General features: G+C 40.0%; 2 protein-coding genes across 3 annotated transcripts; one reads left to right on the plus strand and one right to left on the minus strand.

The window, feature by feature from the left end:
• Nucleotides 1–618: 618 nt before the first annotated feature.
• Nucleotides 619–8,885, plus strand: LOC117818650 (RNA-binding protein MEX3B-like). Its single transcript, XM_034691606.1, has 5 exons — nucleotides 619–1,445; nucleotides 2,619–2,857; nucleotides 3,070–3,115; nucleotides 4,013–4,836; nucleotides 5,134–8,885. The coding sequence occupies exons 1-5, from the start codon at nucleotides 827–829 to the stop codon at nucleotides 5,542–5,544; spliced, it is 2,139 nt and encodes a 712-aa protein (XP_034547497.1). The 5' UTR covers nucleotides 619–826; the 3' UTR covers nucleotides 5,545–8,885.
• A 2,531-nt stretch (nucleotides 8,886–11,416) lies between these two features.
• On the minus strand, nucleotides 11,417–22,719 carry LOC117818497 (mothers against decapentaplegic homolog 4-like). Of its 2 annotated transcripts, none has more exons than XM_034691419.1 (10): nucleotides 22,483–22,719; nucleotides 19,680–20,032; nucleotides 18,278–18,452; nucleotides 17,835–18,089; nucleotides 17,018–17,125; nucleotides 16,868–16,918; nucleotides 16,497–16,680; nucleotides 16,064–16,232; nucleotides 15,566–15,704; nucleotides 11,417–14,877 (listed from the first exon to the last, which is right to left on the minus strand). In XM_034691419.1, the coding sequence occupies exons 2-10, from the start codon at nucleotides 19,917–19,919 to the stop codon at nucleotides 14,666–14,668; spliced, it is 1,533 nt and encodes a 510-aa protein (XP_034547310.1). In that variant the 5' UTR covers nucleotides 19,920–20,032; nucleotides 22,483–22,719; the 3' UTR covers nucleotides 11,417–14,665. The 2 variants fall into 2 exon arrangements, with proteins under 2 accessions (XP_034547310.1, XP_034547311.1); XM_034691420.1 differs by lacking the exon at nucleotides 22,483–22,719 and adding an exon at nucleotides 21,229–21,399.
• Nucleotides 22,720–25,163: the final 2,444 nt, after the last annotated feature.

Genomic DNA, 25,163 nt, shown 5'->3' on the forward strand with positions numbered 1-25,163 from the left:
ATATGGAAAGGCTGAGTAAAGACATACAGGAACTCTGTACATTATTTTAGTTGAGAACTACCCAACACGTGCAGTGAAGTCTTTTTGACCGTCGATAACTAAAATACACACAATCACGCACAAAAAAAAACAACACAAAAGAGAGAAAAAACAAGAGGAATTGCGGGTTTCATTATGGGGATACTGGGGATGTGTTGTCATGATATCCTTAAATTGCTGCCTTTCAATGTCTATTGGGTCTGGCAGACTCCGTGATACACGGGTCTCTGCTCTGATCTATACAAGCACACTTGTGGTGATTATGCCGAAGTATTGTACAAGAATTAAATCTATGTACATTTACGTCCGAGAAAAGAGTTAATCTAATCAGGTTAACTTCAGATTGTTGTTATTATTTGCTTTTAAAATACCGTGCCACCTTATTTCCATAAAACAGACACTTGCTATGACCTAAACATGAAGACATGAAGTCAGTCCATCCATTTTATGAATCAACGAATGTTAACGGGTTGGTAGGAAAACACGTACAATTGTATAACTGCGATGATGAACTCAGTTCACTCCCCAGCGTGATGCGCGCTGAGTGCGTCTTCTTGATAGCAGTGAATACACGTCTGACCCAAAAACAAAGTCTCGCGTGAATGGGTCGTACGAGATTACAGAGTGGGGAGGGCTGCATGGAGAGCTGGAGAGACAAAACAAAAGCCACACATTTCAACCGACAGGCGCTGGTCGCTTTTTATTTTTTTTGATCCACCAAAGCAAACGTGATTCTTAATTCGTATCTATTACTGGTCAGCAGCAATATACTCAAAAAGTTTCTATCATGCCCAGTAGCACGTCTTTGCTGGAGGCCGACGAGGGAGAGTCCGAGGTCCCGCCGCCGCTAGTGCACGCTTTCGCCGGTATGGGCCTCGAGGAGCACCACGGCACCCAGAGCCAGACCCCCGAACAACCAGATGAGACTCTCTCCTTCCACCACCACCAACAGCTCCCCACCGTGTCCCATTTCAACCTCCTCGGTACCGTCCTCGACCTGAAGCCCCTGCCCATGCATCGGCCGCCCTCGGGAGATGAAGTGAACACAGCGCCCGAGGACGGAGAGCTAGACTTGGTAGCCACCGCCGATTCGGGTTGCAACGCTGGTTCATATCTAGCGCAGGCCCACCGCCCCCAACATCTTACATCGGGGCCGGGTAGCTCCATGATGTCGTCCGGGATGGAACCACAGCACGTGGAGACGGTTTTGTTGTACAACGGAGACGAGCGGGATGATACCAGAGTCGGCACCCTGCCACCGGCTAGCATGCTGCCGTCCGGCGGCTACGGGGAACCGGGCTATGAGGCCGAATCCTCGCTGCTAGCACGGAGAAAGAGCGTCAACACGACCGAGTGTGTGGCCGTGCCGAGCTCTGAGCACGTCGCAGAGATCGTGGGAAGGCAGGGTGAGTGTTTCTTGTCTTTCGGGTGGTTTTGGTTAGAACAATAGAGCTAGCTGATGCTAAGTAGCTAATGAGAGTTTGGACGAAAGTTGCTAGAAAGATATTTTGGGAAGAGTTAAAGTAATCAAAAACAACATGATCTGTTCCGATAGTTGGGACTCTAGGTTTAGTATGCAAAATAGCAATGATACAGTCCAAATATATATAGTTTAGATTAATTATCTAATTCAATTTAAAGTTTTTTTTTCAAGTGGGACCTCACGTTAGTATTAGAATCAAGCATGCGCTGTTTCACATAATACAGATTCCCCCTCCAGTTTTATTATTTTCATATATAGAAAACATTTATGCGTGTTTCTTTGAGCTCCCTGGTCTAAACGCCAATAATCACAATGAACTCGTATTTAATATCTCCTGCCATAGCACTTTATGTTAGCTTGAAACCTACTAGCTTAGCACTCATAAGTGGGTCATCATTACCCTCCAACGCGCTCATAAAAAAGTTTACATCATAAGTTTTTTTCAGACAGCCCATGCCCCCTATGTCCTCTCGTTATGACAACATATTCGTGTAAAGACAGTATGTGTGTCTGGGCTATCTTGACAGTGAGCGTGTGCCATGTCGAGCTAAAGCAGGCTGGTCTTTGTCTCTGAGAAGACCATGGAGAGCGGTGTGCTAGTCTCCATTGCTTTGCCACATCAGCTGTGGGTTATAGTTAGCTCTGTGACATAACGAAGACATTTGGGTTCCACTGGAAACGAGCGGCTTTTTCAAGTTGTCAAAAGCACTTATCTGGTGTTTTTAAACACACTGCACAGCTCAATTATGGGGGTTTGGGAGTGTTGTTATGTCGTATATATGAAAGCAGTTGGGGGAGGGTGCACAGGCTGCAGTGTTGACAACAACAGGAAATGGCTCTGGTAATGATGCTGGACTCTCAACCACAGCTAAAGGGAATATTTAATGTATAAGCTATGCAACTTTTAAATGGCATTAGGGACGAGAGGCTGAAACTTCACGTGGTATGGTCTTTTATTAGGTCAATGTGGAGATATCAAAGTTTAATGCCTTCTTTGTAGTTTTATTTTATTATTCTTACTATTTAAATCTGATGCATATATAGTCTAACGTTTCCCCTTCCCTCTCCTCCTTCTCTTAATTCACCCACCCACCAGGCTGTAAGATTAAGGCACTAAGAGCCAAGACCAACACCTACATTAAGACACCAGTGAGGGGAGAGCAGCCTGTCTTTGTTGTGACTGGACGCAAAGAAGATGTGGCCATGGCAAAGAGGGAGATCCTGTCTGCAGCTGAGCATTTCTCCCTAATCAGAGCCTCTCGGAACAAGACTGGTACTCTGTCTGCCGTGACTGGTCCTGGGACCCCTTCTCTTCCTGGACAGACAACCATTCAGGTCAGCAAGCACGTGATTATGAGTCAATGTGTTTAAGATATAACACACACATGCTGGTGCTGTGAATCACATACAGAGTAGTTGTTTAAGTGTTGTATTGGTTTTCTATGCAGGAATATTTGTTAAAAAAGGGAAGAATGCTATGGTTTATGATTTTGGTTGCGTTTCTAATTTGTGTAAATAAGTTACTATGTTTCAATTTTATCCTACAGGTGCGGGTACCATATCGTGTTGTAGGGCTGGTTGTGGGTCCCAAAGGTGGGTCTTTGTTTTATTCCTATAGTAACATTTATATGTATTTTCTAACTTAAGTAATAGTTTGTATTGACTCATACTTTAAATCTATTTTGATGTGGGCTTTTTTGCATTTGCAAGGAATTAAATGTCTTGTTTTAAAAAGTATCCTCTAGGTTTGAAAAAAACAAAAGACCATTCACACACTGCTCTACTCCAGTAGGTTTTATTTTGCTCAGTGTCTTTAACCCCTTGCCCTGTTGACATTACCACCTTAGTGTCAGAGAGCCCTGGGGTTGATTTGTAAATTGAAATGCAGCGCTTCTCAGCCATGTGCCACAAGGCAAGAGAGGAATGAGTAAAGAGTACGAAAAATTCATCAGGATGGAAAAGTGAAGGAATCCTTGTGCAATACAAATGAAATACATCTATTCTAATTCAAATATAATATTGACATTCAAAATGGTTCCCACACTAGACTGAAACACACAGCCTGGTGGTTGAGTGGTGTATGCTTTAGCCAGATGACTCACCAAGACAACCTGCAAATCATTTCTATAATTACTGCACAGCTGCGTTCAATCTATTTCCAATGTTGGAGGAAAAGCGAGTGTAATTACTGAAAACATCATCATTAATATGACAGTGAAGCTTTTTAGTCAAACTTTGCCAAAAAAAAATTCACAATAAGTCAGAAGCCACCTTGTAGCACGCTCTCTTTTTTTCTATATTGAATTAATGTTTTAAGTGCCATCAATGTCTTCTGCAACTGTTGATTTAGTCTTGAATCTTCCAATTAATTTACTTTTGTAGGTTGTCACATGATCACCCTCACATTTCTTATGTGAATCTAAGTCTTGACACTCATGATACAATTTGACCAGAGAATACAAAGGGTATTGATCTTTTTGTGTCTTTTAGGTGCAACGATTAAGCGTATTCAGCAGCAGACCCACACCTACATTGTGACACCGAGTCGTGACAAAGAGCCGGTGTTTGAGGTCACCGGGATGCCTGAGAACGTGGACCGTGCAAGGGATGAGATTGAGGCGCACATCGCCCTGCGCACAGGAACCTGTGGGGGCATTGAGGCTCCTGGTGCAGACAATAATGACTTTCAATTCAACGGGACTGACGTCAGCTTTGAGACCTCTGCTACACTAGCTGGGTTGGGCGAGGCTGGATGGCTCCATGCTGGTGCATCATCACCAGGTGGTGGTGGTGGTGGTGGTGGTGCTGGTGGTGGTGGTGGTGGTGGTGGTGCTGGTGCAGGTGGTGGTGGTGGTGGTGGTGGTGGTGGTGGTGGTGGTGGTGGTGGTGTGGTACCACTGAGCGCCAATGGTACTCCACGAGTCAATAGCAATATTAACAGCAGTGTCAGAATGTCTTCCACCTACCGCAACGACAGCTCCAGTTCCCTGGGCAGTGGCTCCAGCTCAGCTGATTCTTTCTACGGCAGCGGGAATGCTAACCGAATGGCTGATTTTAGCCCGACCTGTCCGTATAATGCCAATGCTAATAACAACAACAACAGTAATGGCAGTGCCAGTTTCTGGTTTGGCGAGAGCCTCCTTCCTGTGGGGTCTGAGGAGCTTGTCAGCCTGGGAGGTGGAGGCTCCTCCTCAGGATTTGACCCACTAACCATCTCCACTGCCCAGGTGTCACAGCCACCAACACAGCCACAGATCTGGAGCCCCTATGTGGACCAACAGCCCCCCCAGGCCTTTGATGCCCGTCAGTCTCAGGTAAGAGAAATGCCTGGGTCACAGTTTTGCATACACCAACTGATAGTCAAATATAAAATCTACCTCTTTTAAATTTAAACGTGGAACAACATCAGACACAAGTCTACCCGATTAAACGGTGCCTGTGTAAGTGCTCATTTCTTGAAAAGAGTCACAACAAATGACCCAGAAAAGCCCAGCAAATTAATAAATGGTTCATCACTTTGATTAAGAAATAGTGAACCTTTTGTTTTAAAATAGATCTTTTATATGCAATAATGACTGAAATCTAAAGACTGTTCTCTTCACTGCCTCCAGACGAGTCAGCCTGGGACACCCCGGCTCTCTCCAACCTTCTCTGGAACAGAAGCCTTGGAGCACCCTCAGGCACAGCGTGTTCACCGGGGGGCTTTCGGCTTGGCAGGGACCCTAGACGCCCAGAGGTTCCCCTCCTACAGCTCGGCCTTCTCCTCATCCAGTGAAAGCACCACCTCCTCATCCTCCCCTCCTGAATCCTCCCTTTCTTATCGACCGGGGCTGGGATCAGTAGGGAGAGCACAGGAAGTGTGTATCCACTGTATGGATAACCAGGTGGTGGCCGCCCTGGTTCCCTGTGGCCACAACCTCTTCTGTCTTGATTGTGCCACCCACATATGCCAGGGTCCAGATGCTGTTTGCCCTGTGTGTCTGTTCCCGGTCACGCAGGCCATTCAGCTCCGCAACATGTGAGTTTAATCCATTTAACTCCAGCGGCTGATGTGGGATCAGCCACCCAAACACTTCCAACTCATAAATCGTATGGGGGTATTTACAAAACTGAACCCATATCATTGTCTAAGTGTTTCCTTGCCCCAGGTTTGTCCAAGTAGGCGTTTGGTTGACAAGGTGGGGAAGAATAAGTGAATAAGGAATGACGTGTTTAGGGCATGGGTTACGGTCTTCAGCCCGTTCATGTGCCTGTTATTGTGAAGTCTTCTTCCTTGATTGATTGGTTGATCAATGGGAGGGTTAGAAACCCTCTGTGTAGCATGGGGGGGTGGGGGTGGGTGGATATAAATATATTTTTTTGCTCATCATGATTATTGATTGACACTTTCTCCCCAAAACATCTAGTTATAAATGTTTGCCTACCTATATTTTATAAAAAATTTAAATGAATTTTGAATTTTATTAGATACATAATGTTGGCTTTTATGCTAGTAATTTTTTGTTTGCATCTCAAAAGTTTCTATCCATTTTTAAAAAAAATTTGCTGCTAGATATGGTTTTATTGTTTTTAAATATGGCCCAGCCCTTTGCCTTTTGGTAACCGTGCTCACTGAAACTTTGACGAAGAGAAGAACATGTTTACATATAGTTAGTCCCTTCTATGAATATGTATAAATGAATAGTATTCTCCTGGTTAGGAATTTCAATGCCTACTCAAGTTAATTGGATATAACTAAAATAAGCCACATCATCTGGCCATTTTATCCTAGATCATTTGCATAAATACTATGAGGCTAGCTTAGTGTATCTTTGCTCCTTTTAAACAAGATCTGATGTTTACATCCTCCAGATCATAAAGCAGAATATTGTGTGTCACTGATATTAACATTATTTTGATACACCTGCGAACACATCCACAGAAAGCTGAACCATAAAGTTGTGACACTCCAATGGCAACCTCTTTTTGCCTCAAGTTTTTTTTATTGTTTTTATCCAGATTCTAAGAGTGTAACCACTCTTTCTCAGAGTACCAGGATGTTCTACTACTTCAGTATTGCCACGTTGCTTTCCATTTTTACTTAAATTAAGTGTTTACGGTAAACTTGTGCCTAATTCTGTTCAGAGTAAACAAAAAAAACTAGTTCAGCTGGCTTAAAGTTGCTCTGTCTTAAAACAAACGTGTGGCCTTTATGAAAGCCTATAATTGAGTGACAGCACTATCGACAAATCCAGAATTTAGCTCTAAAGATCACAAGCTGACAGACTGACGTCTTAATGTATTTGTTCAAGATCAGTCTTTTAAATATGTCTTTGTGGATCAAAGGTGATATCACAGGGATTTTTTTGCTTCCGTTATTGCTGAGCCTTTCACAAGTATTTACCATCATTATTTTATACTTATGAGCGTCCAACTCCTCCATTTAGTTGATTTTTGTTTTGAATTCTCTCCCATTCTTTGCCCCCCCATTATTTTACATCTGTGATATTCTTGTTTGGGAAACCGTTTTCTGGTTTTCAGCTAGAAAGATATGCACAGCTCCTATATTTGGTAACATTCCTCCTTCCCTGTATTGCAGACACTTTAGAAGGTAAGGCTGATTAAAAGTTACACCTCAACCTGGGAGCCAAAAGAGCTGAAATTCATACTATGAAAGACGGCTGGAACCTGGAACAAAAAGCTGTACTGTACAAGCGGCCAGCTGACTTATCAAACATCTCAATAGTATCCTTCATTTCACTTGAATGTTCTTCCACGTTGTACTGCTCCACCCTGTGGCCGTCATATCAAAGCCATTTTTATGTCTCTGTTGGGAAGCAGGGAATAGAATAACTCCATTATTTAATCCCATGTCTTGTCTACCAGGCCTATGCAAAAACGGTCTCAGTCTGTTAACTACTCCAGGAAGCACTAGATAGACTAAACTCCTCGGGTTTTAATTGCAGAGCTCAAACAATATCGGTCTTAAAATTGGAGACGGACATATTCCTTTTGCTTTTTCTCTACATTTCTCTTTCTTACCTGCTTTGACGCATCAATAAGAAGTTTCCATGGTACACACTTTGCTTTTCATGTTCCATCATCTGAACTTGCTTTTGTCCTAATCTTATCACGTGCATGACTAGAGGGGACTGCAGAACCTAAAGATTTGATCAGTCTCCCCTTGTGTCTGTTTCTCTACCTGGAAATGTAAGAAAAGGGTACAATTTGGTGGAAATCATCTCAAAATGTTAGCTTTAAACACCAGTGTCTCTGGACTTTGTTTGACAGGATTAAATGAGTTGACAGGACATTTTGAAGGGAAAGCAACTGGTTTGATTTCAGCTTGGACTGTGCTGACACTACACAAGGTCATACTGTTTCTTTACTGCATGGACTTTGAACCCCGGTCCCTCCAGCATTCCAGCTGTAAACAGTATTTGGGAGTTTTTCCATTGCTTAGCTCTGTTTCCTACATTTTGGTTTGAGTTCTCTTGAGGAAATGGAACCAAACAAGTCTCAGAAGTGCAAAAAAAACCCACACCTGCTTTTGCCCTCTCTGGTCCTCTCTCCGTCCTTTTGATTTGACTTCTCTGCTCAAAGACGGTCGATCTCTTTGCTCTCTTTCTAAGGAAATGCAATACGCTGTCGGCCCTCACTTTATCGACATGGATCTATAGACATTTTTGTGTATGTATTATTACTGTTAATGACTGATGAATATACAGAACTTATTTTTATTTTGTTACATTTCATATATATACATAAATATATATCTATATTAAAATGTTTACAATAAGATTTCTAATTTTTTTTTTACTTTACTCTGAGTGAATGAAGAGTTGGACACCCAGAAATGTTGCAGGAGGAAGTCAGTGCTATCTGCTTGTAGTCTAGTTATTAGTTTACAGTATTGATGATAATAGTATTGATAGCTGCCGTTTAACTTAGTGAAAATGGAATGTGCATCACGAGCATGTCTTCATAATGTAACGCCAATGTAAAACGTCACACTGCAACTGTACAAAGGCCAAGGATTCAAGCTGCCTGTCATGTCTGTACGCCACCAAATTAAGAACGGTATACTGTAAAATGTATCTTAGATTATCTATATATAAATTCATATATTGTTAAGCTGTACCAACAGTTCAAAGTATTTGCTAATTTTACTACAGTTTTGTTATGTATATGTAGGGGGAGTCTTATGGCATATAAATTCTTCAAATTGAGTCAGGAGTTTAAAAGCAGACTATATTTTATAACGGCCTTTTAAGTTATTGCGGCCAAAGCACTGATATTATATATTTGCTGTAAAGAGAATTTAAGAGTTTTATTTTTCTGATATTAAAGTTACTTAATAAAGACGGTTTCATTTAAAGCCATATTCTGACTACTGTGTTCATTCTTCTAAAACTGAGTTTTCAATGTCCGTACCTACCCGTCTTTATTCTGCAGGATTCTTCACAGGGTGTCACAACTCGCCGGCAACATGGCACAGCTTTAAAAAAAAAAAAAAGTTTCCGCAATGAGTCAATTTCTATCATTTTGGCATTTCTCATGAATAAAGACAAGCAGCAATTTTCTTCTGACACACAAGCATGTGATACGAATGTGATGTTGCCACCGTTCCAGTCTCATAAATAGTCTTACAAAACTAATTGAGAAACAGACCCCCCTACTTCTGACTGGGGGTGTTTGGCTTCATCTCTTGCCACATGATACCCCTTTGGCCAACATGTACCTCTTAAATGATAAGGCTTCAGTTTGTTGGTGAAAAATCAAACATGGCCCTGCACTCAACATGTGGTTTTACATGTCATTTCACCTTTAATATCTAATCTGAAATCGACCCATCTTGGAGACTGCTACAAAGAAGAGCTTGTGTTGAGTTTGGCAAACATTAAATATCAGTGTTTATTTCTAAACCCTGCAGCCTAAATCCACACTCCAGGCATCCACCAGCTCATGGACAATGACACAAAATGTTGTGCCTACTTTTCTGTGGCAACTCCATAATCAAGTTATCATAGATAATCTTTAACAATGTGGGTAGTCTTTACATGCCAATTTGCAGTGTGTGATTGTAGGACTTAAATCTATACCCCCGATTAAGCCCTGATAGGTTATATGCTGTAAGAACAATAAACATGTCAGATATGCAGTTGTCATCTGTACAAATGGTAGAAATGATCCTGTGGTAGAAACTGACTGATGGACAGCTAAGCCCTCTGCATGTCTGTGACTGTCACTGTAAGTCAGCTCAGACTGGCTTTTTATGTTATGACTGACATAATTTATACAAAGATTGTAGGTGGAGGAGCTCTGCTGTAATGAGGGCTCTGCTTTTACAGCAGACATTTTGACACTTCACTGTATGAAAGGCACAGATATCCCAGAAAGCTGTGACAGTGTGCCAAGTTTCACAATACTAAGAACACGTCACTGAAGGAGCTTAATGTATTTCAGCCTTCAAAAACATTGCTTGCACCTGTTCTTATTCCAACATGAGGTGACAGATTATAAATTCTGACTTGGTAATTTGATAGAATAAAAGGCATTCCACGATGTACAAAATCACTGGGGCTTATAATGAAAAAACACTCTGGAAACTGTTCAAATTCTTACTTCCCAAAGTTACACCAGCATCCCGAGTCTTGACTTATGGGTAAATGGTAAATGGACTTGTACTTATGTAACGCTTTTTTAGTCTTTCTGACCACTAAAAGCGCTTTTACACTACTCATCACATTCACCCATTCATACCCATTCACTCACTGATGGTAGAGGCTGCTATGTAGTGAGGGACCGTCAGTATTAGCTGTGCTCATTTGTTCACATTCACACACCTCTGAACAACAGAGGGTGCAATTCGGGGTTCAGTGTCTTGCTCAAGGACACTTTGGCATGTGACTGCCGGAGCTGGGATCGAACCACCAACCTTCCCTGAGGAGGTAAGGCTTGCAGAGTCAGTGACATCTTTTAAATCTCTTCTTAAAACCCATTTTTACGGACTTTCTTTTATGTGACTTTATCTTTCTTACCGCTTTTACTTCTATTTTATTGTTAATTTGAATTTTTATCCAACTAATTAATTGTTTTAAATTGTATTTGAACGTCTATTGTTTTAAATTATTTAATTTTTTTCCATTTATTATTTTAATGTTCCTAATTTACCCTGAACACTTTTTCTAATTTTCCCGATTTGATGTCGTCCTCTTACTCTGAAAACCTCTTTTATTGTCCTTTTAATACTTTTATTTAGTTACCCATTTATATTTATTTATTTATCCTTGAAAAACCTCTCAACAACGATTTACTGGTCTATTGTCCCACCACTTCATTCTATTTAATTGCCGTGTATTCCTCTTAACCTCTTGCTTTGCATTTTGTTTTGCATTGTTAAAGTTCCTTCTCCCTGTCGTTCAAAATCTTTGTTATGTTATTTGAACCATGCTTTGTTAGTCAAAGCACTTTGTAAACATTTGTTTTTAAAGGTGCTATATAAATATGGTGCAACAAAGCTAACGGATGGATCCAGCAAACCCGGTCACTGATATCAGGATTGGTCTAAACACTTGTGTGTAGTGCACTTTAAATACACTGTTTTCTGAATTAATTATTTCTTAGTATCTGTGGTTTGGGTAAAATATCATATTGACACAATGTTTGCACTTTATTTTTAAGCCAAAGACATTTTGTAACAGAAAATACCCAACATAATGATTTAATGCTGACTTTTGGATGTGTCAAAGCCAGAAGAGCACAAGTAGAATACAGACAACATACTCCTGATTGTGGGATGCCATCATTATTAATGTTCTTATCGTACCTTTACCTTTCCTGTTGTATCTTAAATCTACAGGTTCAATTATTTCTATAGCTTATATTTTTGAGAAAATAAACAGATCACACGTAGAGAATTCAGCTCCATGTTTAATAACAGACTCTCACATAAGAAATACAGGTCAAATTTATATCTGCAATCTGTCATAGTAGTCAACAACTCATCTGAGCTGCGTCTTTAGGCTCCTACAATAACTGCAAGTAATATAAAAAAACATCTGTCCACTTTCAAGCACAAAAGAATATAACAGATAACTTCTCCAGAAAGAGTTCAGCATCAGTCTTTTCAGTAACATATTGTCATAAAATATCCTGTTTCCTGCCATTTGATCATCAGATGCATATTTTTGTAAATAAATCCTACTGTTGGACTCTCTTAATCCCTGATGTAAGACAGACTTTTTTTCAAACAATGCTACTCAAATGATAGGGGGGAAAAAGTCAAAAAGGGGAGACAAAGAAGAAGAAGGGTAGCAAAGTGGGTCAGTAGTTTGACAAGAAGACCCTAAGTTTTCATTAAACCTTGAACAAACCACCGTGACATGATTGTTCAAAACATAACACACGTCCAGGGACAAAGACAGAAAATTATATCAAATTGCAATGTTAAAATACAATAAGAAGTAATATGCTATGTGGCAGTTTGATGTGAAAAAATAAGACGAATAAAAAGATGTTAAGATACTAATCAATATGTGTTATCTAAAGAAAAGACTTCATAAACAGAGAAACAGAATGTATCGCATGCAGCTGGGTTAGAGCGGAGGAGGGAGGAGGGGAGGTTGTGCTCTGATCAAATCATTTCTATGTCATACATGCTTCTTATACTCCTATGACTTTGGGCTGCACACTAATAACGGATGTTTTTACACATTAATTTCCAGTAGAAAAGTCTAAATCTTTTAGAGCCCTGGTGGTAAAATGTTGAGCTTTTATTGTCCAATCGGGTCATTTACATCAATTGTTTCTATGCAGCTTCCCTCTGTTTGCCTTTCATGTTGCTCTGATATACCAGAAACACAACACAACATCAAACCACAGTGGGTGTTGATTTCTATACTACTAACATTTACCTGTGCAAAGCAGGGTAAATGAAGGGCATAGGGACAAAGGGCTCTATTTGCCTTTAAAATTCATGCAAACACTGACATGCATTTCAAACAAAGTTATTTACATGGATTAAAGGAAAAAAAAAACAGCAATCAAGAAGAAAAAAGGACCTAAAAGAAACCCTACAGATGTGTTCAAATGTCTTCAGAGTGACTGGGAAAAAAACTGGTTTAAGAAAGGTGTCCAAGTGTTACATATGTTTAAATACAAATGCATCACGATGTGTCCTCTGTTCAAAATCCTACATAAAATATAACCTCACTTTTTCAATCCCTTATCATATTGCAGGAAGACCACCTTAAAAGAGGAGTTTCTCAATTGAAAACAAGAAAAAAAGTAAAGTGCTACAAATATAATACAACTGTTAATAAAAGTAACAAAATAAAACCATGAAAATATATCAATGCTGGGATACTGTCTTCAACTCTCTTCTCTCAGTCAGTAAACTATACACAAGACACCTGGATCAGGTCGTATGTAAGAGGGCTGCAAGTCATAAGATATCTGAATATAATGTCGATGTTGGGTATGCTTGAAGATAAAAATCTATAGAACTGCAGTGAATTAAAGTAAACCTTTAGAATTTATAATACAAAAATTAAAATTAACACAATTGGGGCAAAGTCCAGCAGCTGACTGGCAGTCATGATCACACAACACTTACTGTACAGCATGTTTGTGAGCAATGAGCACTTTGGTTTGCCAAAACATCAATCAACCCTGTTATACTTATTCTGTATCTCAGACGGTCTGCCTCTTTCCTGTCTTCTTACCTAAATCTGCCTGAATCTGTTTTCTTTTATGCGCTCAGTGAAAGTAAGAAAAGAAAGGCAGTTCAAAGAAGGCTTCATGAGATGCATCTATTGAGGCAGCATAAAAGAGGTCGTCCTCCAACACTGAAACAACACCTGAAACAGACGGCATTAGAAAGTGACCCATGATGAAATGAAGGACTTTGTCTTCACTTGAACCCCGTTTATATTCGATTTAAACAGACACATGACCATGCACAGGTGTTGCTTTAATGTATCACCACCATCTCCAGAGTTAAAGGGCCTCATGTAAATCTATTACATCAGAGTAATGCCAGGGGGAGGCCAGACCTGCTTACACTTAACTAGCTAAGAATACAAACAAGTTTCAAGAATTATTACACATGTACATGATATCCAATCTGTTGAGAAAAAGTTATTTTTGATTTGCATAACAGGCACAGGAGAGATCATCGCATCCTGCGTTGATTAATCTATGGAGTTTCTTTATTATTATGGAAAATGCATTAGCATTTACCCCAAGAAGATACATGCTCAAATACTTAACAGATTACCTTGGCAAGTGGTATGAGCACATGGATAAGAACAACCTACATTAAGGGCTGACAACGTGTGATCTGATCCTCCAAGATTTAAAAATCAAATATAAACAGGGTCTCTGAGTGAGTGAAGACCAAACCCTCAACTGGGACTCTTTTACTCTAGATTCTTGTTTAAGTAACAGTGTGGGATTTATCACATGGTTCAACTACCAGACACCACCAGGCAAACTCTTATGGTCCTAACATGTAGTTGAAGAGTACCTGACCTGGAGGAGACTATATACTTTACTTTCTTTTAGTTCAGAGGTTAATAGTTTGCTTCAGGCTTGGTGGTATGACACTTCCTTCTGTGATATTCAAAAAGTGATTCAGAGAGTTGCTGCTTTGATATTCAGCTGCAACATCCAGGTTGTGACAGCTTGAAGAAAAGTTGACAAAACAGAAAACCTGCAGCCCTCTGGTGTCATCAACTAAAATGTGTCAGTAGTTGGTGTTTGTGGACTTCAGGGACACTGAGAAATCAGTGTACATTCTAGTTTTGTAGATCTGCAGGCCATCTTTATGCATGTAGTGAGCTTTATGACTTAATGTAATATTTTTCTAGCCCAGGTTCATAATTCCAGTCATCAAAAATCAAAGCCATGTATCAGAAGTACAGGGAGTTATAACTTTAACACATGGCTTTGGTTCATTTTAGTATCAACTCTGCTCAGACATCATAGGTAGAAGCCACAGTGCACAAATGTGCCTCAAACACACCTGAAAGTTTTTTCGTATTGTGAGACAGCTTCAAGAGTCACAGCTGTTTCATCAGATTCTCTACGCAAACCAGTTCACTGAGGAAGACTTTCCATCACCACTTTAAGTTGCAGTGTGGTGCTGCAGTTCTAAAGAGCTCAGTCCAGAGGCTGTGGGTCTGCTATAGGCATTGTGTGCAGAACCTCGTCCAATAGCTGTAGGGCTCTGTGCAGGTGGATCTCGATCCAGCACGGGGTCTCCTTGATGCTCTGGCGGGGGTAGTCGGGCCCCCAGCCCTTAACAAAACTCATCCTGAGAATACACAGCCGACGGAGGTCGTCTACACCGATACCGGCTGCTGCTGACAGACCTGAGAGGACGGGAGGAGAGGGAGTAACGGTCAGGTCAGAGAAAAACAACACAGCTTATTCAAACTTAAGGAAACATTAAAGTGAATACTATCCTAAGACTCAAAAACAAATCCAGTGTGATGTCTGGTTTGTTTTACAATGACAGTTCATGAGTTTAGAATATTTACATTAGTCTTTAGAACAGTAAACTACATTTTGTAAGGCAACACAAGCAATCCAAGTGAGTCAAATCGGCTCAAATAAATTGTGATGGCCTTTGAACAGTAACACTTAAGGCGCTTTTCCACCACAGGAACTTTACCCTGGAACTAGGGACTTAACCCCTGAATTACAAGAGTTTTGACCGGAGGAACCAGGGTCTAAATTTAGTTCAGGGGTAGTTAATCTCCCCCTGAAAAACCCCTTCTTAGGGGTTAGTACTTTTCAATGGTTTTTTTTCTCCATATGTCACTGGCCTGATTTGCACAATCTACCCGGGGCTTCAGTCCGCGGTCCAAACGCAGACAACAATGGGCGCACAGGAACCATTTAGTTCAGGGGAAAGTAGTTCTGGGGGCTAAAAGACCCCGTAACTCTTGTTCGAAATGCACCTTTATTGGCAATTAAATTTATACCAAACTTGCATCACATGACCACACTGCAACGGTATGTGAATATGCATCTATATTTGGAGTATCAGTATCTTACTTATAGCTGGAGCTATCCCTCCCACCGAGCCCGGTCCAGGTATATTTCCAGCCACAGCTGCTGCTTGGGCTGCAGCTGCTGCCTGAGCTGTGGCAGCCTGCTGCTGCATCTGCCTGTGACACTGACGAAGGTCAAACACCTGGTGGGAGAGAAGAGACTGTAAACACTGAAAATTCAGCAGCAATTAACCCCCCACATCGAGGATATGTAACCAACACAGGCTGCCAATCAGGGGCGAACCCAGCAGTAGCAGTTGAGCTGTGTGAGGATTACTTAGTTCCACTAATGAGAGACGTGAAAAACAAGGTTGAGGAACTGTTGCAGTACCGGAGACACTGTCCTCTAAAATTCACACTTGTGAAACACACATTTTAATGAGGGCAAGTAGCCTCAGGAGACTGCATGAAAAAGATGTTCCCACAGCTGTTTACCCAAGAGGAAAAACAACAGTTTTTAAATATACCCACTTTCTCCAAGTCCACAGAGCCATGTCCTCACCTTGATGTAAGCACTGGGGTAGATTTTGTGCACAGCGTCTCCAGGGGCTCGGCCTGCTTCTCTATCCAGGTAGTAACTCTGAACAAACACTGCGTGGTCACTGAGGCATCGCACCCACACATCTCCCTCGCCTTTACACTCCAGCTGAACCCCTTTACCAATGTGAAGTCTGGAAGAGAGAGTGAGAGCAGGGAATAAAGACAAGTGTAGTAACATGTGGAGTTTTCAGTATAAATAAACCTCAAGTCATGAACATTTGATAACACCTAAACACAATTGATTTGCTGTAATACAACACGACTAGCAAAGATGTTGTATGCTCTTTGTTGGCATTATAGAAGCGTCTTTTGTGTTCAAATGTACAGTAACATCTGTGGTTGAAAGCAGAAAGGCTGTAACAGATTTAAATATTGGATGTAATATGGTCACCTACCTTGCTCTTTCAATAGCCTCAGTGCGATGAACGTTGCTGAGCTGGCCCAAACAGAACCGGTCTCCTCCTGAGGGGTCGACATAGCCGTCCACAGTCACGATGGGGCAAGAAGAGGGCACTTTAAACGTCTCCCCAACTTGAACATCCATCTCAAAATAGGCGATGGAGCACCAGTAGTCAGGAGCTGCAGAGGGGGGAACAAAATCACTGTGCATCAGTAGAAGTTATCTTTGTGTAGATGCTGTTATACAGTTACATTGTGACATAGTTAGCAAGGACACATAGATATCCGCATTGTTAATCAGATTTATTCAGACATGTTCTAATTCACCACACATTAAATTAGGGGCAGAGTTTATGTGCGTTCTCACCTGGGTGATTGGATATAGGAGGCTGAAAGGCAAGCTCATTATGCACCGGCCCTGAGAGAGACAGAGAGGGGATTCAGTCATTAACAAAAAAAATTATTACATGAGTGATTTTTTTCTGCTGAGTGATATTCAGCTAAGGTTACTTCTTACAGTAGTGCGTTGGATGTGGCATAGGAGGGTGGTGCTGTAGATGACCATTGGTGTGGTGGGGTATGTTGGGGGTAAAGTTGTTGTTTCTAGACCAGGTTGCGCTGGCACCTAGCAAGGTGTGATGAGAAAAGAAGTCAGACATTTACAGGAGCAACTCAGAGAGCGGACTCACAGCTTCACGAATATTCACAGGAACAATTCAAAGAAAATAAATCTAGGAGTTCTTGATTATTATTTTAAGCAGAACTATTATCAATGTTAAGTCAAATTCTATACAAGACATAAATGCTGTTACCTTTCAAACACCTGCTAAAAATAAAGTCAATCATCGTGCAAACACATAAGGTGTTTTTCCACCGCAGGAACTTTACCCCAGAACTAGGGACTTTACCCCTGAACTACGTGCGTTTCGACCAGAGGAACCAGAGTCTAAATTTAGTTCAGGGGTAGATAATCTTCCCCCTGTAAAGCCCCTGCTTGGGTGGTAGTACTTTTCAAAGGTCCTGGGACTTTCGGTGGAACGTAACAGTGTTTGTGGAGTTTACACAGATGTTGAAACACAGAGGGAGTTCATGGGAATGCAAAATAGTTTAGTTTTTTATAAAGATTTCAAAATATTATTTAATATAATATTTTTTCTCCATACGTCACTGGCCTGATTTGTACAATCTACCCAGGACTTCAGCCCACAGTTGAAATGCAGACAACAATGGGGGCACAGGAACCTTTTAGTTCCGGGAAAAGTAATTCTGGGGGCTAAAAGACCCGGAACTCTTGGTCGAAATGCAACTATAGACATTTTGAAACTGCATCTTACTGCCTGATCCAGCAGCAATGGCAGGAAAGCCCGACGTTGAGGCAGAGGTGGAAGCCTCAGCAGGTGGAAGCAGGTTTGGGGTGCCGAATGATTCAGCAGGGTTTGGGCGGCTGCCTGAAGGGGGGTGCTGGATGGTCTGGATGGAGTGCCCTCCGTCGATGGAGGGTAGACTCTGAGGTCCATCAAAATCATACTCATCCTTCACCATCAGTGCTGAGCTGGTTGCAGACGGGGTCAGTGTCAGTCCTGATAAGTCTGTGGGCCATGAGAAATGATGAGAAGATGGTCTTAGGTCACTTCAGTACATCATGCACTGTCACAGAGAACTGAAGCTGTAGAACTACATCTCTTATAGTCCTGATTAGTGTCAGTGGGGTCCACTCATTCCCCCGTACATTCTCACTGATACTAACACTGACTGAAAATCTTAACTTGTAACTCACCTATGCCAGGAGACACCACTCTCTCATAGTGATAGGGGTTGACACACACATTGTCACACTTGAGGTCAAAGGCAAACTGGCAGTATTTGACGTGCTTTAGTTCATTCTTATGCAGGTCGGGCCACCGCCACAGCCGGGCATAGATTACATGAGGAAACCCTTTCCGGCCAGCAACCTGGGGACAACAAAAATATGTCAAAAGAATAAAAGGCAAAAAAACGGTTAAAGTCAGGCGTTAACAAATTGTCCTTGTAGTGGAATCAAAGTGTTCCACTCTTGTGGTGAGTGGTATGATTTAACACATCACAAAAATAAAAGTAATAATCATTTTATGAGTGGTTCTAACACACCCGTGGCTTTTAAACTGGATCACAGATAGGGTCCCTTCTAAGGTACAATGGCACAGAGTTATACTTGAATATGTCCCGCTGGACTACCTAACATGTAAATTACATTCCAGAGACGATGTTTTCCGTAGAACATGGGAACCCTTCCTGATATATATTGGGCTAAATGTTTCCACTATTCTTACAAGAGGCTTTGTGCTATAGACACAACTTTTTAATATCATCACTATTATTATTATTATTATTATTATTTTAAATTATATTTATTCCCTTGTTATTATTATATTTCTTTTTCCTCTATCTTTGCACTGCTACAATGTACATTGTGAACCCTGTCTCTTTCTGACGCCTGTATTAACTTAACCTGAATGCCAACCATGATATATATGTGAGCCAAATGTATATGTTTTGTTTGTTTAAAAAAATCTAATAAATATATTTATAAAAAAAAACACACCCGTGGCTTAGAAACTGCCTCAAACATATCTGCTTCCAAAGCCAATTTTTTTTTTTAAACTAAACTAATGATTGTGACGCTTTCACAGCCAGCAGTGTTTAAATTAAATCTTGCCAATCCAATCAGTGTAAAACTATAGTGGTGAATGATTTCTTTGTTGGTTTGACAGCAAAAATGCCAAATGTTTCTCAAATTTGAAGACTTTATGAAAAGACACATCATCATCTTTGAGTTTTCCACTGTTGGCTGCATAACTGAAGCGATGCACAGATGTCTCCACTTTATTGGGTGAATTAAATTTGACGTTCACTATTGTCTGACATTCCCAAATGTAATGTTCATAAATCTGAATTGAAAATGGTTATTAACTTAAGGCCTATGAGTTACAAGGAATAACTGTTAGTTTAATTCATGAAAAAGGGGGTTTGCAAATTAATCGGATGTGTGCATACTTCATTAGATAAACAGATGTTTGTGTCTGTTTGAGATAAACAGACAAAAACATAAAATATTAACTGAGCAAACACTTGTTCTTGTCACTACAAATAAATGGTTACCTACAGAATAAAGGTTGCTATCATATTTATGTGTTTCCTACCTGTAGCCGTCCATCTAGTGTCCTCTGGATGGTCACACACTTGCTGGGATGGGCTCCGTTGGTTGTGATGGCTGTGATTAGGGAGTCAAGCTCATCCTTCTTCTCCTTTAGCTTTTTAACCAAGCTCTCTATGGCCCGCTTAGCAAAAGTCTCGCTCTCGCCACCCTGTCTGTGGCACATAAGGCTGTGCACAATGCTCAGGCAGGCATCGTTGCTGGTAGGTGTGTTGGTGATCGACATCTTGACTCTTGTGTCTGACTGATATTTCTGAGACTGTGTTTGTTGCTAATGCAGCTTCACATAATCAGGAAACTGGAGTGGCGACTGTCTTCAAGGAGTGAGGGCGACAAGATCTGAAAAGAGAGGAAAGAATGTTTGATATGACGATTTGAGAGGGAGCTGTTCATTCAACATAGTGGTCACTGTAGAGGATAAAGTTAGTGGTACTGTTGTAGTATTATAATAAGGGAGCTTTCCAAGTCTCTTTTATATGTATTTATTATTTAGATTTAGAGCCTCATGAGGATCTTTTGGTAAAAAGGGGCTTCAATTTTCACATCTGACACGTACCCTATGACAGCTGTTAGTGCAGTCAAATATCACAATTTGAGAATAGTTCATCTTCTTGATGGTGGTCTTGTTTTCTGTTTTAGCTAATCAAGAAGATGAACTATTAATTTCCGTCCGCACCAGATAAAACTCCTCACAGGGGTTAAACAACAAAACATTACAGACCAAGAGTTACAAATGACAAAAAAAAGGCCTTTCCACACCATCCTGTTACGTTTGTTTCTCTGGAACAGCAATAATGTTCCTGGGTCAATTTGACGTGGGGCATATTCAATTATCCAAAAGTGTCAGAACCCCAAAAAATCCCAATACACATTTTTTTGAACCTAATTTTAACTCCATTACTAACCTTGACTTAAATCAAGATTTAGTCCATTGGTGTTCTTTAATTCTCACAGATCATGGTTCAATGAGGATAACTCACTCGTTTTTCATTAAAATCCATGTTAAAGCGTGACATAGATTTTTGTGTATTTCATTTTAAATTTTGAATATTTTTATTTTTTATGAAGTGATGTTGATAAATTAACTAGAGACACCTCTTCTGTCACATGCTACCCAGATTTTTATGCTGCATTTAGCTGGTTTGGAAGGCAAATATTGTCTAAAATAGACTTTAAAAAGGGTCAATTTAACCTGCAACATAACAGGAGGGTTATAAGGTTTAAAACCGAAACTGAACAACACAACAATCACAACAGTGCGTGGATTAAGGTATACAATGCGTGGGTTGTTTTGTTACCAGAAACATCTCGTAGCCGAGGAAAGGGACTGTGCACTACTAACACATGTTCTAAAACTCTCACTGCTAAAAATAACTGTTTCATTTGAGCAGTTACTGAGAATATCCTTGTTACTGATTACTTTTAGAGGGAAAACCGAGAAAAACAATGTTTCTGTTTTGCCCCTGACTGGCAGATGGCATGATCCAGTGACTGTAGTATCGTTAGTTAGCAGTATTATACAAACAGAGGCTCACCAAACAACCATGTGCACAAAGAAGAAGCATCTCATGCATACAAATCTTCTTTAAGAACGACGAACAAAAGTATATATCATATAAAAGCAAGGTATAAAGAGCTCTTGTCGCTTTAGCTTGCTAGCGGCGCCGCTCTGACTGGAGCTCAACCTGCATCAAGTTACTGAAGACGGACCAAGCTAACCGGAAGTATCATTTACCTTCAAGTTAAAATGAATTCATTTTAGACAGTTTCACAGCACTATATTACTCAGAACATTTATTCAATAACATGTAAATACACTTAACCGTTTGTTGCATTATTATTTGAATCATTATTATTTAAATCATGGCTTTAAAATACATTTATCTTATTTAGGTATTTATGTCTACCATATTTTTAACTTGTCTTTCCACTATTACTTATTTTATAAATTTTTCTGTATTGATTTTATTTCAAAGTATTTTATTTATAATCATGCCTTTTCTACCCATCTTCTCAGTTCTGTTCTGTACATTCTTTATACCTATGCTATAAGGCTATGCACATTTTTCACCACGTCACTGGTTTTATAAATATTTGTAAATTTACTTATTTAGTTGTGTGTATACATTGCTAATACATTTTTAATAATTGCTATTTTATATGCTCTTGTTTGCTTTATGCTGTTTTGCACTGTCTACTTTGCTGCTGTAACACTTACATTTCCCCGTTGTGGGACGAATAAAGGATTATCTTATCTTATCTTTTCTAAATTTACCATTGCTGTTGTTTTCTATCTCTGCTATTCTATGAAGCAATTTGGGTGGCTTGTTTTTATGCATCAAAGGTGCTATATAAATAACATTGAGTTGAGAGATAGGTTGCAGTTTTTATTATATTTCCCACTGTTATTATGAGGCCAATTTGTGCCCACACACACAATGGTGGTTTTATTTTGAAAAGCACAACCGGATACAGTCCCTGTGTATTACAGAAAATTGACGTTGGATTTTTCTAGTTATGGCTACCTGCTAAAAACGCACTGAAGACAGTAGAAAACACACAAGCTAACGAAGCATGATCCTTTAGGTTTACTATACTTATTCTACCAATCACCTACTGCTATGTTTCAATGCATGCGAAATAGCCCGACACAGCCGTGAAAAACACCGGCTGGTAAGTCACTGCTGTCTAGTGTAAACTCAATACTGAAATCTTTGCTAATATCGAGAAACGTGCTACTTAGTGTTAGCTCAGGAGGAAGCTAGCAGCCCTGATCTGAACCAAGTTACCTTGCCGACGGGGCCAGCGGTGGGGCTGTGCAGATTCCGTTCTCCTCTCGGATTATCCTCATAAATGTTTACCAGCTGTTTACGAAAACATGGTTGAAGAAAGTTGTTCGCGCACTGTAGCGTTACATCATCAGAAGCAGAGCGCGGCTGAAGGCAGAATTAAATCTCAGATTTCGTGTCAAGCCCCGTCCCACTTCACTCGCTGCTCACAACACTATTTCCTCCTGTGGCGGGTTGCGCATGCGCTATAAAGACTGGTTCATCAAGTGTAATTCATTGATACAATAGAACTACTAATAAATTACTTAATTAAATACCTATATTAATGCGGTAACTGCATGGAGCCAAAACGAGGACTTTAATGTTTGATATTGAAAATAAAATTTGGCACTGGAAATTAAATTTGGCATTGAAAATAAAATTTGGCATTGGAAATAAAACTTGGCATTGAAAATAAAATTTGGCATTGAAAACACATCCTGAAACTGAAAAAAGAAACATTGACATTGAAACACTTGTATTGTAAAAAAAAATTGTAACGGCACCAAAACAGGTATTCAATGATTGGTTTTACAGTTTCAACTTTTTGTCACCGTTTTGGTGTGTTTTGGCTCCATATAACTGTGCATGGAGGTATTACTATTAACTACACCTGTCCATAAGAACACAATTAACTGTATGGCAACTTTTTATTTACAGTCTATGTATGGCAATCATTTGCCTCTGCTGAATCTTCAGCCTCTTTGTTATCTAACCCAGGGGTTCTCAAACTTTTTTTGGCTTGTGTACCCCTTTTCAAAAACAGTTTCAGCCAAGCACCCCCTTGTATGGCCGAGAACATTTCTCAGGAAATAATATGGAAAAATAACACGAATAAATGTATGCATGTGGTTTTACAGTGTCATAATAACATTTAAATGAATGATAACACAAATTCTATACTTTTGTAGTGCAATATTTTCAGAAAAAAAATTAAAAGATTGAGAGCAGCTATTCCCTTTGATGGCCCAAGGAGCCCACCGATTCATTTCTGTCAAACAAGAAGCATCAAGATGTAACACAGTTACAAGAGTTAAAACACATTTTCTTTCTTTTAGTGCATTTCTTTTCCTCTCCTTATGTCTTCCCATTTACAACCAACCCCACCCTGGGGGGTACATCTGTCACGTACCCTTGCAGTACTCCCTCATACCCCCAGGTACCCTCCATTTGAGAATCACTGATCTAACCCATTTGGACTGCTGGCAATATTTCCTTTCCCAGGTAAATTCAGTACTAATGTCCTTGTACCAATAGCCCACTGTATTGAGCCTGTTGCTCTTGGCCGTACATTCTGCAGTGGAGAATTAAACAATATTTAATTTGTTTTTCCTGTAACTTGACTTAATTTTTCCTGTTACTCTTTTTTGTCTTGTTTTCTGTTTTTCAATTAAAATTATATTTTAGAATGATTGCCCCCATTAACAAGTCTACTAGTTTATGGATTTATGGATGGATTAACAGCTCTGATATGGACACAATGTTTTATATAGTTTAAATTAAAAGAAGAGCAGCTGTATAATATTGTGCAGAAACTGAAGGACAAAATGGAACGTTCCCTGATCTAGTTAAATGTTAGTGTAAAAAACAGAGCAGAGAAGGACAAGACAGTTTTATATCAGCTGCTTCACACACAGCTGCTCAATCCACAGATTATTATCTCCTCTGTAGTTAATAAGGTGCTAATGAGTTAAGTGACATCAGCTTCTGTGATATTTGGGAGACACTGTTTATGTTTGATTTTTCACTATCATTTTACCCAGTCTACACTCTACAGTAATAACAAAACAAACCCACACTCTCTCCGTAACAAACACACAGACTTGAGTTTATACACCCCACTGGTTGCCAATTTGTCCCAATTACAGATGTGAATATTGCCCGCTGACAAGCAGCACAATGTTGATTAATTATCAGCTCTGGCAGCTAATGTACTTGGCATGCTCACATAATTTGACTTTAATTGTCTGTCATCTCTGATCCTCTTTCTTTTCCCTTTCTTCTTCTCTCTCTCTACGAGCTCTCTGTGATTCTCTCTTTAATGGATAGAAAAAGCCAGGGACAAAGTTGAGTTGCAAGTAATTTTCAATACTTAGTTTTTATTTATTTTAATTTCTCTTCCTTCTTTTTAATGTTTCTATTATATTTTAATTCAGCATATAACAGAAACAGAATAAAAGAATGAAAGTTGATGTTGTGTTGCTTTTTAAAAAATATGTATTTGTGAGAAGATTTTGATAAAGGGAGCTGTGAGGGGAAAAGGAGAAGATAAACTCTTTGGGTGTGGATACACTCACAAAAAACACTTATCCGGTTGACCAGCAGAGTGCAGTAAACACCAGCATGTGGATGCTGCTCCGCACTGTGGTACTTCTTGCACAGCCAGCGGAGATCACAAACTGCCAGGTGTTTGAATATTGAGAGGGCAAGAGACGAGTTTTATGCTTAATTTGATGAAAAAATATTGAAAATAGTGTTCTTCTTTCATAAAAGTCAGGTCTCGTGTTGCTACAAAAGTTAAACAACACTATAATTATAACATACACTGAATAAAGTAAAAGGAAACAACAGAAAAAAGCATTGTGTTCGTGTTAACTGCAGCACTCTGTCAATTCAGTGTGTGCTTCCAAGCATAACAGAGG

This window comes from Notolabrus celidotus, chromosome 9 (genome assembly GCF_009762535.1).
Source record: "Notolabrus celidotus isolate fNotCel1 chromosome 9, fNotCel1.pri, whole genome shotgun sequence".
Classification (NCBI taxonomy): Eukaryota; Metazoa; Chordata; class Actinopteri; order Labriformes; family Labridae; genus Notolabrus; species Notolabrus celidotus.